This window comes from Tamandua tetradactyla, chromosome 17 (genome assembly GCF_023851605.1).
Source record: "Tamandua tetradactyla isolate mTamTet1 chromosome 17, mTamTet1.pri, whole genome shotgun sequence".
Lineage (NCBI taxonomy): Eukaryota > Metazoa > Chordata > Mammalia > Pilosa > Myrmecophagidae > Tamandua > Tamandua tetradactyla.
Window position 1 is genome coordinate 4,174,690 of NC_135343.1, and position 15,058 is coordinate 4,189,747.

The window sequence follows — 15,058 nt, forward strand, 5'->3', positions numbered from 1 at the left end:
AACCACCCCAAAGTTTAGATGTGAGATAAAATAAACTTTCATTCCAAATGAATTTTTCTTTTAGGTAGCTCCCAGTTAACCAGGAAATGTAGTTGGTTAAAAGAAATATGCCATTGAAGTAATTACTTCCAAAGTGACTCAGTATAAGTGAAATTGAATTAAAATTATATTATTTGAGAGAGCCAGGAGATTCTAATTCTAGACTTCCCCCAAATCACAAAAGTTCGGTTTAATTTTGAAGTCAGAGAAAGATGTTTTTTGGCATGTTTTTTATTTCCTTCCTTGTTCCCAAATGTTTGAATCCCGGCAGTGAGTCTTCAACCCTGGTTTAAGCAGGACCTTAGCAAGTGAGGGCTGCAGGTTCTGGGGAGGGGGGCTTCTTGGTGCTGACCAGGCTTCTGTTGATCTGAGTTCACCTCCAAGTTGTATGGTGTGAACCAGAACTGGGCTCCGGGCTCTGCCACATGCAATGTGATTCAGGGAGCCTTTTCCCGAACACTTGTCTCATTGTAATGCATTTGTTCACCACCCATGGGTGCGTGGTATGTCAGGGCAGCATGGATGTCTGCGTTGGAGAACAGGGCCTTCCTCCCCGCCAGAGGGCTTGCAGTTCCCTCCACATGCCACTTGGCCAGCTGGCCGGCAGGGGCTTGCACGGCTGCTTCGGGCATTGCGTGGCATGTCTGTAGCTGTGTCGCTGTTCCTTAACCACTGTGTCATCTTCCATTTCTGTGCAGGTGGCAGCCCCCCTCCCGAAGAGTCCAGTCCAGGTACGTGGCTCCCACCCAACGCATCTGCAGATTGCTTTTTACTGTTCAGCTAAGAACCCCTAAAGCTCCCAGAATGAGGTTAATATGTTATGAAACCCTTCATTTCAGGGCAGGCAGCAGCTTTCCCTGGGTTTGGTGAGGGACCAGTTGGAATGAGGGGTCGTATTATTTCAGTCCCACATTCTAAACCCTTTTCAAGTAATCAGTGCCCAGTAGTGTGTTTGGCGTCCTGAAGTGGTTGGCCTTGTGTAGAGGGGTCTGCCTTTATCAATGATGTCCTGTGATTTGCCTGAGCCTGTAAGTGCAGGATACGTGCCCCGCTTCCCCCCAGCATGGTGACACTTGTAGTCAGGCAGCAGCCTCTTCTGAGCCCAGCTATAGCTTTGGCATTCTTAGCAAGCATGGCCATGGGGCTCAGCCTTGGTCCCTTCCTCCTGTTGCCTTCCTGGGCCCTGCCTTCTCCATTCTGTCTGTTCCTGGGCTCCCTCCACGGCACAGCCCAATACTTTCAGACTGAGCTGATTTCCCTGCCAGCCTCAGTGGTGGGGCCACTCGAGGCCCCCAGTGGGGACCGGGAAGGGGGCCACAGGGTGTTGAGCCTGGGCCGTCAACACTCAGGGGTTTTTCTAGACTTGGTGTTCCTTGATAATCTGCAGCACTAACGGGCAGTCCTGTGGGTTCTCAGGCAGTGCCTGGTCTGGTAGGATCATCCTTTTTTTAATGTCAGATGAATCATTTCCTGAGCCTAGTTGATGTCACATGGACTGTGAGTGGTGCCCTGCTGGGAGCTGCTTCGGCTTTTCCTCCGGAGCTGTGCTTACTCTGGGTAACACTTATGTGCCCGCGTGTGTGCACGTACACAGTCTCCCTGTCCCGGTTAATGAGAGAAAGGGCTTTAGCTGAGTGTGGATCTGTAAGAGTCCCTCAAAGCCGTCCAATGCAGTGTGGCCACGGATGGCACCCGTTCAGCATCGCACAAAGGACCCTGGTTAGGGGAGCTGGCAGTCTTCCTTCATGTCTCAAGCCGACATCCTCCATTTGACCAGATCCTTGTTAGAAATTGCAAAATGTGTTACCCTCTAGTGTCTACTCTCTACTTGGCGGAGATAGTCTGACGTCCTAGAAATAACAGGGACTCAAGGGTCAGGCAGACGTGTGCCCAGTGGCAGACCTTGTTATGTCTCGAGGAGGACACTTACCCTCTCTGGGACTACTTCCTGGCCTGCACGGAGAAGCCTCTCTGTGGGTGGACTGGAGACAGATGCTGGGGAAGCAGTAACAGGTACTGCCTGAGGGGCTGGTGCTTGCAGGCACCCCAGAGCACCCAACGTGCCCAAGGCCTCTCTGTCATGTCTCTGCCTTCCTAGGACAAGTACGCCAGTGCTTTTTAGCCATTCTCCCAAACTCCAGTATTTTCACTTTTTTTTTAATGTAGCAGAAATGGAGTAATTCTTAAACGAGTTCTGTTAAAAGTAAAAAACTGTTGTATGGAGAGGGCTTGCTTAGTCATATAAGACCTCTGGTAGATTCTGATAATTTTCATGCGCATATGATCATAATTTGCATATCGACTATATGCATATGCATATTAAGTGGAAAAACAAAGTAAAAATTGGCAACATTTGTCCTAAGAGTTTGTGCTTCTTAGCGAAGGATCATCTTCATGTCTACCTATGTTTCCCCAAGTTGTTTGGCTATTAAAGTATAATTGGCACCTGCCCTTTTTGGTCGTTGCTATCATTGGCATGTATTCAGCAGAGGTCTTCAAAGGAGCAGAAACGTCCTCTCTGAGTTCTAGAGGAGGAAAGAGACTTGGCTATTCTCTTGACGAACTCCCCTACTTGGCCAAGAAGGCACCTGTGGCGGAGGGGCCAGCCCGAGGCCCACATAGTCCACTGCCCGGGCCAGGCTTCTCTCACTGATGTGATTTATCTGCTGAGGCCTTTCTGTTGTTGACTTTCTCATTTAAGCTTGCACTTTTCCGTTACACATAAAGTCCCTGTCCATGTACAGTGTGGCTACATACATACTTAGAGATTTCCTGTGTGTAACTGCTGCATGTACTGAGTGGAGAGAGGTCATTTTGCGTGTTTTAGGTATTTCTCTAAATTGGCTTCTCAGTCAGGTGCTAACCAGACAGCTTGTGAGAGCTGAGCCGAGTCCCCCTTCTTTCAGTTACCTGGATTCTGAAAGATGTAGGTGGCTCCCCATGGTCCTCCTGGCGGCTCCCCACAGCCTGTGCCTGCTCCGGCCCCCAAGGGCCCCGGGCTGGCCCCCTCAGAGCGAGACGGCATGGGCTTTCCTAGCTTTTCCCACTTCCCGCTGTGCTGGTGTGTTTGGCAATGATGCCACGCTGTACTTCTGGGCATATTAAAAGTACAACTGATGCGGGCATGTCTTCTCTCTCTTAAATATCTTCTGAGCAGGAAGGGGAAAAATGGTAGGAGTAAAAGCCCAAAACAACTTTCACTCTGTTTTTCTCTTCCAAGATTCTATTTTTAAAAAGTCACTTTGGCACAGGGCCAAAGTTTCTTTATAATCCTAAAATAAAACTAGGATAAAAGTAGATGACTCTGGACAGGACTAGGGAATGAACACAAATGCAAGGGGAAAGGAGACACCCCAGGTTGAAAATGAGGGGAAGCCTGTGTATCAGGGTTTCTTCAAGACAGAGAATGAGAATCTCTCTACTGAATAAAATGCTGGAGTAGGGTGGAGGTGGTTCTTTGCGCCAGCAAGGACGGGGCCTCTGCCTGGTGCCTGGGATACGAGGAGCAAGGAGACTTCTCAGGGTGTGGACAGCTGGAGCTGTGGTGAGGAAACTGGCACCTGCATTTGGAATAGTTTTCTTGCCTGGTTGTAACTTGCAGAAGTTTTTTTTCCCTCCAGAAGCTTAGTCTTGAGTTTAGAGTATCGTGTCCCCAGTACTTTCAGGAGACCAGGTAAGGGTCAGCATCCTGGAGTAGGTGCGGTGGAGTTTACTGGAAGGAGCTGCAGGGGGGAGGGTGGCACAGGGTTAGCTCCAGGCAGCATGTGGTGCCAGTTCCCGGCCCCACGCAAGCCGGGGTGGGGAGGGGCAGTGGGGATGACGGTGTGGCGGTTAGGGGGTGGGCAGCTCATTCAGTGCCCAAACCTGATCCTCAGCCTCTCTCTTTCTGAATGGCCTCCCTGTGGCATGCCCAGGCGAATGGAGCCAGGCCCTCTACCCGCTGCTGACCACCCTCACGGACTGCGTGGCCATGATGAGCGACAAGGCCAAGAAGGCCATGGTCTTTCTGCTGATGCAGGATGGCGCCCCTACCATCGGCACCTACCTGAGCCTGCAGTACCGCCGCGACGTGGTCTTCTGCCAGACTGTAAGCCCCGGGCTGCATGGACCACAGCCCTTCCCTCCCATGTCCCATGGGAACAGCGGCGTGGTGATGCTATTTGATGGGGAGACTGTAGGGGGCCCATCTCAGTCACTGCGCATCCAGGGGAGGGTCTGGCCCCCTGAAGGCACGTGCCCACTGTCCTGCATGGAGGACAGGCCTCTTTGCTGCCTGTTTTTTTCTTACTTTTGTAAGAGTGTAGTGAGGGAAGCCTGAGTGCTTGCTCTTGACATAGTCTGTTTTCCAGCTGAGAAACAGCAGGGTGCCTGGGGTCTGTTGCTCCATAGAACTCCATTTCAGTGATTTCTTTTCTCTGGCGGAGGAGAGAAAAGTTTAAATGACAGTAACCGGTTTAGTAGGTGCCAGTAACATAATTAGCAAAGACAGCAGGGAATCAGGGTTGGGCGGCTCCTGCGATCCCCCCATCCATTGCTGGGACACCTCTTCTATCCCAGGGAAGTTTCCCTGGGTCCAGTGAGGGGTGAGCAGGTCCCAGCACAGGTCTCCACCTTCTGTTGTGGAGCATTAATTCTGGGCTTTCAGAAAGTTCCAGGGCAGAAGCTGGACCCAAACCAAACCCACCTGGGGGTGCCAGAGGGCACAGCAGCCCCGAGCAGACAACCCCTCCCATCCTTGGCCCTCCATGGTCCCGGGGGCCGCCCTCTTCTGGGTCACTGCTGAGAGTGAGGTGCGGCTGCCCCCCAATTTGAGCAGTGAGTAAAGAGGGACTCAGGACCCGGGCCTGGGTGGGGCAGTAGAACTGTTGGGGCACAGGCATCCCCTTCACCAGCCCCCATCTCCCCGCTGGCCAGTTGACCGCCCTCATCTGTGGCTTCATCATCAAGCTGAGGAACTGCCTGCACGACGACGGATTCCTGCGGCAGCTGCACACCATTGGGCTGCTGGCCCAGTTCGAGAGCCTGCTCAGCACCTACGGTGAGGTTGCATGTGCACCCTGGGTTTGGGGCAGCGGGGCCTGTGGGCTGGGCACCCCCTTTTCCTCAGTCGTTCTTGGTTACACTGGGATTCATGCTCCTTATTTTAAACCCATGCCACCAAAACTATCGCAGAACTGAGTGGAACCGAGCAGTAGCCCTTGTCTCACACATGCCTATTGGGGGCTGGTTTTGTGGATCCAGAAGCTCTGCCAAGTTGAGGGTGGATGATCCTCCTTTGACTGTGGCCTCTGACCGTGCCCGACATCGCGGCCAGCTGCCGGCTCGCTCGCCCACGCCGCCGGGCCCTTCGGGGCCTGTTTCTGCAGCTGTGAAACTATTAATAAACGTGTCCAAATTGCTCTCCAAAAAGGCTTTCTCCTTCCTTTGTTTTCTATTTATTTCTCCCAAGAAGGTGAAAGTGGATATTTTTAAAAGTGTTTGCTAATGTTTGGGGTCACTAGACCTGGAAGAAGGCTGGAATCCCACGAAGGGCCTGAGCGCAGGCCCATACCTTGGCTGGTAGGGGACTGCCCAGAGCCAACAGGCAGAGGTTCTGCGCCTGCTCCCCCGCCCCGGCCTTCCACTTGCCCTACGTGGAAGTTCCGTGCTGAGTCTGTGTGCACACATGTGTGTGCGTGTATGTGTGAGACGCAACGGGATCCCCCCCACTGACGCCCCTCCCCCACCCTGGTCCAGGCGAGGAGCTGGCAATGCTGGAGGACATGAGCCTGGGCATCATGGACCTGAGGAACGTGACCTTTAAAGTCACGCAGGCCACGTCCACATCCTCGGCCGACATGCTGCCTGTCATCACTGGGAACCGGTAAAGGATGGGCTATGACCCCTGAGGGCAGTATGTCCTCACTGATGCTTCATGCAGGGGACACCTTCAGGCTGCCTTTCACTCCGCTGGGCACAGACCTGGAAGTAGCTCCACACCTCTAGGGGGTCCCAGCCAGTCCAGGGCCAGTTCCTGCTCATGCTGAGACTGGTCTGATTTTCCTCTTCCCACTGCCTCCAGGCTCCCCAGTCCCTGCCCCCTGTGGGCCCCCCTGCTGGGTGCTGTTCCCTCCCCACTCCTATGAGCCCCCTAGCTGGTGCTGCACTGTCTATACCCCCACAGGTCCCCCAGTTGGGTGCTGCACCCTCCCCACTCCCCATGGGCCCCTCAGCTGGATGCTGTGCCCTCCCCACCCCCCATGGCCCCCTGGCTGGGTGCTGCGCCCTCCCCACTGACTGGGCCCTCTGGCTGGATGCTGTGCCCTCCTGCTTCACTTCCTTTTGCTTTCTCCCACCCTCCTGCAGTGACGGGTTTAATGTGCGCGTCCCCCTGCCCGGCCCGCTGTTCGATTCCCTGCCCCGGGAGATCCAGAGCGGCATGCTGCTGCGGGTGCAGCCTGTCCTCTTCAACGTGGGCATCAATGAGCAGCAGACGCTGGCCGAGAGGTGGGTGTGGCCAGGGCATGGTGCCAGTGCAGGGGTGCTAAGGGGAGGCGGACTTGCTCTGTCCATCCATCCTGCCCGGTCTTGGTCTGGTGCTGCGTACTGTGAGGGAGCAGATGAGGTCTCTGTCTCCTAGGTCGTGGGCCAGACGGTAGAGAGTGATGAGGGTGCAGAGGTGGGGGGAGTAGGTATAGGAGTGGCCCTGGGGAGGTCTGGGACAGCTTCCTGTGGTGGGGGAAGTGGGGGAGGATGAAATGGCCCAGGGCACCTAACTGAGGCATGGAGAGAGAGACAACGGGGGCCAAGGTGTTGGGTCGGGGGTCTGGGTGCTGGCCGAGGCCTGAGCCTTCTGCACTTTCCCCTGGACCCACCTCCCCAGCAGCAGTGAGGAGTCCAGGGTCCCTGAGTGGATGGGGACCTTTGGGTTGCCAGGGAGAAGTTCCACTTGTATAGCCTTCCCTGTTTTCCTTTTACCACCGTGCAATGTGTGTATTTTGGTATCAAAAGATGTCTTAAGTTCCTGCTTTTGAGGGAGTTTGGGCCATAGGATGATCTGCTGAGTCCTGCTGGACTTTGTGGACCCAGTTGCAGCTGTCTGCCAAGGCCAAGGCTAGTAGGGGCACCTGCTCATCTCCATGGCAATGTCCCCAGCCTGGAGGTAGGAGACTGAGTATTCAGTTGGGCAGGGTGCAGTTGGTTTACATTATCAGTCCATGGTTTTGCCGGGAGTCTGCCCAAAGAATGTGAGGGCCCTGAGTGATAAAGAACGTGCTGAGAAGAGCCCCGGCTGGGGACATTGCCATGGAGACAGGACAGATGTCATCTAGGGAAGTGACAGCGTGGGAGCGTTTTGCCTTCTGCTGAACTGGGGGGAAGAGAGACAGCGAGGGCTTCCTGTGTTCTGAGGGATGGGTGGTGGGGCCAGTGTGGGATGGAAGGTTGAGGAGAGCCATGTCAGTCCCACCTGTCTAGGTTAAGAGGCAATTGCGAGCTTGGGGGAAGGACTTGGAGATGGAGCTCATGGTTGGAGATGTATAAAAGTGGGGTCCCTGGCATTTAGGTGACAGCTAAAAACCACATGTGGGTGATGCCCCCCACCCCCAAGCAATGCAGATTGTAGAGAGAGGAGACTGGAGGCCCAAGCCCAGGAAGCACAGACAGGAGGTGGGGGCAGCCTGCAGGGGCTCCCTGCAGACCACAGCTGTTGGTCCCGACTGTTTTCACAGTTTCTGGAGATGCTCAAGGGAGGGCCAGTTGCACTGAGTGAAGGGGCAGCTGGAGGAGGATGTGATGGGGGAACACAGAGGGCTTGGGACAGTGCAGGGGCTCTCTGCCCATTCCTGGGTTTACTCCTAGGATGTTGGTGAGCTGGGCTGGTTTAGGAGCTGAGGGGCGAGCCAGCTGGGAGGGGAGGGAGGCCAAGGGCTGAGTCTCAGAGATGATACCCAGAGAAGGGCACCAGGGTGGACTGGCTGTGCCTTCAGGGGTGATAGGGAGGTAGGCGATAAAGAGACTAAGGTTCCAAGAGGTCACCCAATGGGGAAGAAGTAGATCTGGACTGGGACCCTGGTTTTGGACTTTAGAGCCTGTGTGTCTTCGTGACCACCTTGAGCCCTCCTTGTGGGTGGTGTCCTGCACACACTTGCTGTTGTGTAGACGGGCAGCCTCATGCCCTGCGAGGGCCCTGTCAGGTGACGTGATGAGAGATGAGCTGGCGCCTTATGGACCCCCAGGAGGGACAGCGACTTGCCGACTTGGAACGACTTCAGCTTCAGGTCCAGGACTCCATCCTCACTCAAGGCCTAAAACCATTCTCTGCTACCCAAGGCGTAGTCTCCACGTCCGGGTCTGGTCCAGACCTGCGTCCCAGAGTCTCCTAAGTACGGCTGTTCCATGTTACCCGTCGCTCCCGCTGATGGGATGTAACTAAATTTGCTAACAACCCAGTAGAGATGACCTTATGCTCTGGAGGGAAAACTGGCTTAGAATCTTTTTAGATGTACAATAAATGTCTGAGGGAAGTAACACTGTAAGATTAATGCAGTTATAAATTAGGGCCATGTTAGAAGAAAGCAACTAAGCCAACTGATGATGTTGTCTTGTACCTCCAAAGGTTTGGCGACACATCTCTGCAAGAAGTAATTAACGTGGAGAGTCTGGTGCGGTTAAATTCCTACTTCGAGCAGTTTAAGGAAGTTTTGCCTGAGGACTGTAAGTGTTCCTTTCGTTACTGTGATTTTCCCGCCTGGGGCCGCCTCTGGGGTCCCTCTGCCCCTGGGGTGCCTGCTGCACCTTCACTGACCCTGCCCAGCCAGGGGTGGGACCAGAACAACAGGGAACGTCACCGCAGTGTCGGCCCCTGCCTGTCCCCACGCACGCCCTGCTGCTGCCCAGGCCCATGTCCTCCCATGGGGCCTGCCCTCAGCGCTGAGCTCGGAGTGCTGCCAACCTCAGTGCCGCCCTGTCCCCAGGTCTCCCCCGGTCGAGGAGCCAGACGTGCCTGCCCGAGCTGCTGCGCTTCCTGGGCCAGAACGTGCACGCCCGCAAGAACAAGAACGTGGACATCCTCTGGCAGGCTGCCGAGGTACTCAGGCCAGAGTCCCGGGCACCTTCCTTGTGTCCCTAGGACTTTGGTTCCATGGCTCCACTGTGAACCTGGGGCTCCGAGCAACTTCGCAGTACTCACCGCTCCCTGCCGCGAGGGGGGTTTCATTCATCTCTCACTCTGTGAGGCACAGCCTACCCTGCCTTAGGCTCCGCAGACACACTCTGGGGGCTTGGAGTCCCCAGGTGGCACTGCAGCCCCTGCTGGGCCCAGGGAGAGGCGCTCCCAGAAGAGACGTGCTTGCAGCACCCCCAGCCTTGTCCGGAAGGGGCTGCTCTCCAGGCAGTGCAGGCGCTCAGCTGGCCACAGCTGCCCAGCTGCAGGGTGTTATGGGAGCCTGCAGCCCTCTCCATTTTCCCGTGAGGTGCTGTGGTATTTCATCCTGGTTCCGATTTGCATTTCTTTGAGTGGTGATCTGAGCACCTTCTTGTGCGCTGTGCATTGTGGGGGTGACCTCTTGGCAGGCCCCGTTTTTTCCCAACTTTAAAAATTATGTTTTTTAGTCTTTTCTTGCTGATGGGTATCCTGGAGACAAATCTTTTGTCAGATTCCCTATTTTTTGGCTTGCCCTTTCACTGTTAAAATGATTTGTGAGGAACAGAACTTCTTAATTTTAATATAATTGAATTTATCAATCTTTTTATTAGTCTTTTTATTAATACAGTTTTATTGAGAGATATTCACACAGCATAGAAACCATCTGAAATGTACAATCACTGGCTCACAGAATCATCACATGGTTGTGCATACAGCCCCATGATCAGATTTAGAACATTTTCATTACTCCAGAAAAGAAATAAAAATGAAAAAGAAAACCCTAATCCTCCCACACTCCTTATTCCCCATATTATTCACCCATAGTGTTGGTGTGGTCAGTTTGTCACTGTTGATGAAAGAGAATTAAAATATTACTGTTAACTGTAGTTCACAGTTTGCAATAGTACATTTTTCCATATATACATATTTCCAATAGTACATAATTCCTCCATTATTAACTCCTTGTAATAGTGTACATTTGCTCTAGTTTGTGAAAGAACTGTCTTAGCTTAGTACAGTTAGTCACAGTCATTGTCCCCACAAGGTTCACTATTACATGTTCCCACGTTGGAACCTCTGCTTCCCTTCAGGTGACCCACATGACTGAACGGCCTCTTCCCACCCCACTCACCTGCCTTTCAGCTCAGTTAATGATCCTCACAGCAATGGGCTGCTGTCACCTCAGTCCGTTTCCAAACATTTAAGTCCACCCTAGTTAAACATCCTGCATATATTATGCAACCACTCCCTTTCCTTAAGCCTCCTTCTATATCCTGGTAACCTATATTCTAGATTTTATGTCTATAAATTCACATATTATATTAGTTTACCTACAGTCTCAGTGAGATCATACAATATTTGTCCTTGTGTGTCTGACTTATTTCACGCAACACAATGTCCTCAGGGTACACCGTGTTGTCACATGCTCTAGGACTTCATTCCTTCTTTCTGCTGAATAATATTCCACCATGTGCACAGACCACATTTTGTTTACCCATTCACCTGTTGATGGACACTTGGGTTGTTCCTGCCTTTTTGGCATTGTGAACAGTGCCGCTGTGAGCATTGGTGTGTGTACGTCTGTCTTATGGCAATTGTGAATGGTGCCGCTGTGAGCATCGGTGTGCACACGTCTGTCTTATGGCAATTGTGAACGAGGCTGCTGTGAGCATCAGTGTGCACACGTCTGTCTTATGGCAATTGTGAACGATGCCTCTGTGAGCATCAGTGTGCACACGTCTGTCTGTGTCCTGCTTTCACATATTCTGGGTATATCCTGAGCTGCGGGATTGCTGGGTCGCAAGGCAGCTCTATACTTAGCTTCCTGAGGAACTGCCTAACTGTCTTCCAGAGCGGATGAGACATTATACATTCCCACCAGCAGTGAATAAATGTTGCTATTTCTCAACAACCTCTCTAACACTTGTAGTTTTCTCTTTATTTATCAGTGACCATTGCAGTAGGTGTGAGATGACATCTCATAGAGGTTTTGGTTTGCAATTCCCTAATAGCTAGCGAAGCTGAGTATCTTTTCATGTGCCTCTTTGCCATTGACATGTCTATTCCTGTCTTTTGTCCATTTTTTTAAATTGGGTTGTCTTTTTATTGTTGAGTTGTAAGATTAGGAAGCCCCTCTTTTTTTTTTTTAAGTTTTTTATTGTATAGTATAGCATATATACAAAGCAAAGAAAGAAAAAAGCAATATTTTCTCAAAGCACTCTTCAAGTAGTTACAGAACAGATCCCAGAGTTTGTCATGGGCTACCATACCATCATCTCAGATTTCTCCCTCTAGCTGCTCCAGAATATAGGAGGCCAGAAGGAATAAGTACTTTTTTATCATCACAATAGATTTTTTTTCTTTTGTGAAAAATAACATATATGCAAAAAAGCAATAAATTTCAAAGCACAGCAAAACTAGTTGTAGAACAGAGTTCAGAATTTGGTATGGATTGCAATTCTACAATTTTAGGTTTTTATTTCTAGCTGCTCTAAGATATTCAACACTAAAAGAAATATCAATTTAGTGACTCGGCATTCATATTCATTTGTTAAACCCTACCTTCTCTGTATAACTTCACCATCACCTTTAATTTTTCTATCCCACTCTTTAGGGGTATTTGGGTTGTAGCCATTCTACCTTTTTCATGTCGGAAGGGGTTGTCAATAATATGGTGTAGGGAGATGGAGCTAGCTGATGTTCTGGAGAGGTGGAAGCTCCTTTTTATCATCCTCCACAGTGAGCATTTGTTCAGTGCTGTTGCTGTGCTCATCTTCTTTGTTCACCTTTAAATCCACCCTGTTCACTTGCCCTTCCAGTTGTCTCAACTGGAAAACCTCATCATTTGAAAAAATGTAGGATGACTTGGCAGGAGGACCTCCTCCCTGTGGCCCAGCTGCCTTTTTGATCTTTAATTTCAACAACACATTTTTAAACTGCAGCAGACAGAAAGCTCTGTAGGTTTCCAGTTCGTGCAGGGCATGGGCAGATCACATACAGGGTGGGTCCCCTGCCACCCGCCATGGGGCCTCTGCTGATACTTGGGAGCCAGGTGGCTCCTCTGGCTTGTTGTATTATGTCTTCTGGGGCAGGAGGTTCCCTGGGAGCAACCTCACCCTCACCCCAGTACCTCTGCCAGGAGGCTTTAGCCAAAGGGCCGGCCTTTCCCACCGGCGTGGAGGGGCCTGAGGGCCACGGGGCCGGACCCCTCAGTGCCGGCACATATGAGCTGACTCGCTCAGAGCAGGGCCAGAGCAGAGCACACTGGCCACTCCCCAGATGAGAGCAGGTACAGACACATCATGCCCACCTGCTTGGGAGCCAGGGCCTTTGCTACCTGACAGACAAAGCATGTCATGTGGGGGCGATTGACCCTCAAGCCAGGTGGAACAAGTCGCCCGTAGTTCTGTTCCCTGCAGGGCCCCAAGGCCTAGAAATAAACATCTATAGAAGCGTAGACATCTATGGTGCGGGGGAGGGTGGGGGTTCAGAGACCCCAGGATGCGTCAGTTTTCGGAGGCTCTCCAGAGTCCCTGGGAGCAGAGGGGAGCTACTGCCCAGGTGCCCGATCTTCCCTCCTATTTGGACTAGAGCTGCTCTCCTTTCTGGGATCTCTCTAACTTGCATTTCTGGCTCCCCTCGGGGAAAGCCTGAGTCAGATCTAAGGCTCATTTCACGAGTGGGGACCCAGGCCCAAGCCCGGTGTCAGCCAGAGTCCTCTTGTATCCGCCCTCTTGGGCACGGGTACACCACTAAGCACCCCTGCCTTCCTTCCCAAGCCTGGGTCAGCTTCTGACGCACCACCCATGAATTGAAACCTTTTTTTGAGCCTGTTTATAGCTCCTGCTCATGTTGTGTGTTGGATCCCACAGCTTGTAGGATATGATAAGCATATCCAAGTTCACCTACTTTGACAGCGAGTACTCTACACCTTTGTATGATCACTCTTCCCCTGGCATAGGGCCTTCTTTGTTTGGTGTTTTGGTCTGTTCTTGAAAGAAGCCTACCCTCCTCCTCATGGTTTTGCCTGCATTTGTTGGGGCCTTTTCTGCCTCTGCGTTTCTCTCGTCACAGTTCAGGGGCGCCCTGCACTGCCTGCCGATGGCACCTGGGAGCTGCATGTCCCTGACTGTCCTGGCCCTAGAGGCAGACATGTCACAGCCCCCGGGAATTCTGCCACAGTGATGCCTGTGATGCCCTCGGGACTAGGCCCTTTTCTGAGCCTATGAGGCCAGGTGTCTGGCAGTTCACAGGTTTCCAGATTTGGAAGGGTTTTACTGTGCACAGAGTATGGCTGCTAACCTCCAGAAGCTGGGGCAGCCCATTAATGTGCCCCCACTGAACAGTGACTGTTTACAGGAAATGAGGTAAATAAAGATCACAGATAGCCTCACAACACCTCAGATCTGGTTGTGCTGCCTAATGAGGTTGCTGCAAACATCCAAGAAACGAAAAAACCCATCCCAGCCTTTTCTGGTTTGAGAGCTTTTGGAATTTGTGGCCTGGGGTTGTATCTGATGGAACAGAGATGGAACAGAGGAGTGGCCCAGGTGTTCCCTCCAACAGGGGCAGGTGGGGTGTTGAGAAGGCCTCTGCCTTCTGGAGGGGACCTCTCCCCACCAGACGCGTGGATGCCCATTCGTGAGCCGCGAGTGAGAAAAGGTGGTGGGGAGAGCTGTGAAGTACCCAAGGAAAATGGTCTTCTGAGCTATTCCCATCTGCAGGGATGAAGAGGGTGAAGGATGAGCCTCCCAGGCCCTCCAGAAAGACCCAGAGACCCAGACCAGGGCAGGGAGCCTCCTGTGAGCTGCTCTGGCACCCCCCAGTTTGTTGTCTGTGCTGTCCTCTTCCTCCAGGGGCTTAGCCGGGGAAAGGTTGGGAACAACCAGAGGGCCTGGGCTTCTTTTGGAAGCAGGTACCTGGTGAGAGTGACAGATGGTGAAGCCTCAGCAGGGAAGGAGTGGCTGTGGGGGAGACAGGACTCTCCAGGAACAGCCAGAAGGAGAGGCCATCCTGGGGCTCTGACTTTTAAGTGAATGGGTTCCACTCGGGCCCTAGCACGATGTGGAGTGGAGCCAGGCTCAGTGGGCAGTAAGCACAGCGGGGTGGCCTGGCCCCAGGGGTCCTTGCTGGGCCAGCTCTCCACCCTTTCCTGCAGACACCCTGTCCTCACTATAGCTTGTTCTCCTTTGGCAGATCTGCCGCCGCCTTAATGGGGTCCGGTTCACCAGCTGCAAGAGTGCCAAGGACCGCACAGCCATGTCAGTGACACTGGAGCAAGGCCTCATCCTGCAGCACGAGCACGGCATGGCCCCGCAGGTCTTCACCCAGGCCCTGGAGTGCATGCGCAGGTGAGCCCGCTGCCCGCCCCGGGCCCGTGCAAGCTGCAGACGAGCCTTCCTGGCCGGGCCTCGCCGGCACCAGTTCCCTTGACTCCGGCTCCAGTGTGACCGGAAACATCACTCATGTATAAGGGCAAGGGAGGCTGTGTTCTCTCTTAAGTCGAGGGGTGGGGGGCTGAAAGAGTTACTGGTGTCTATGAGCAGGCCTGTTGAAAGTGTGTAGGCAAGAGGGCTAGTGTAGGCACTAGAAAACCCAACAAGGACCTTGAGGTGGCTGCTGCCAGCCCATGGCCACGCTGCAGGTGGGGGATAGGACGCATTCCCGCGGCCACAGCCTCGTAGGGGTCAGGCTCAGGGTTTCACCAGCAGGCAGCCTCCCCTTACGTCGCCTGCATGTGACGTACTATATACATATCCGCACATTCCAGCTTTCGAGAAGATGGTGCGTCTGCAGGTTGCACTGGTTCACCTGCTTCTGCAGCAGGGACGCCATTGGCTTTTCTGAGCAATGTGTTCACTTGAGTGTTTTCTGGTGATGGCAGCAGGCTCGCCC

The 15,058-nt window shown here is 52.8% G+C and overlaps 1 protein-coding gene across 13 annotated transcripts in view; it reads left to right on the top strand.

Moving 5' to 3' along the window:
• INPP4A (inositol polyphosphate-4-phosphatase type I A) overlaps positions 1-15,058 on the top strand; it is a 136,614-nt gene that overhangs the window by 95,516 nt on the left and 26,040 nt on the right. For all 13 annotated transcript variants that reach the window (XR_013164145.1, XR_013164143.1, XR_013164144.1 and 10 more), the window contains 8 exons: positions 738-770; positions 3,954-4,126; positions 4,954-5,077; positions 5,776-5,902; positions 6,385-6,525; positions 8,636-8,733; positions 8,994-9,106; positions 14,360-14,514. Coding sequence is in view for 5 of the 13 variants with exons in the window: in XM_077133820.1 (XP_076989935.1) it covers positions 738-770; positions 3,954-4,126; positions 4,954-5,077; positions 5,776-5,902; positions 6,385-6,525; positions 8,636-8,733; positions 8,994-9,106; positions 14,360-14,514 (964 nt within the window). In the remaining 8 variants the exon portion in view is untranslated. The remainder of the gene's footprint in view (positions 1-737; positions 771-3,953; positions 4,127-4,953; positions 5,078-5,775; positions 5,903-6,384; positions 6,526-8,635; positions 8,734-8,993; positions 9,107-14,359; positions 14,515-15,058) is intronic.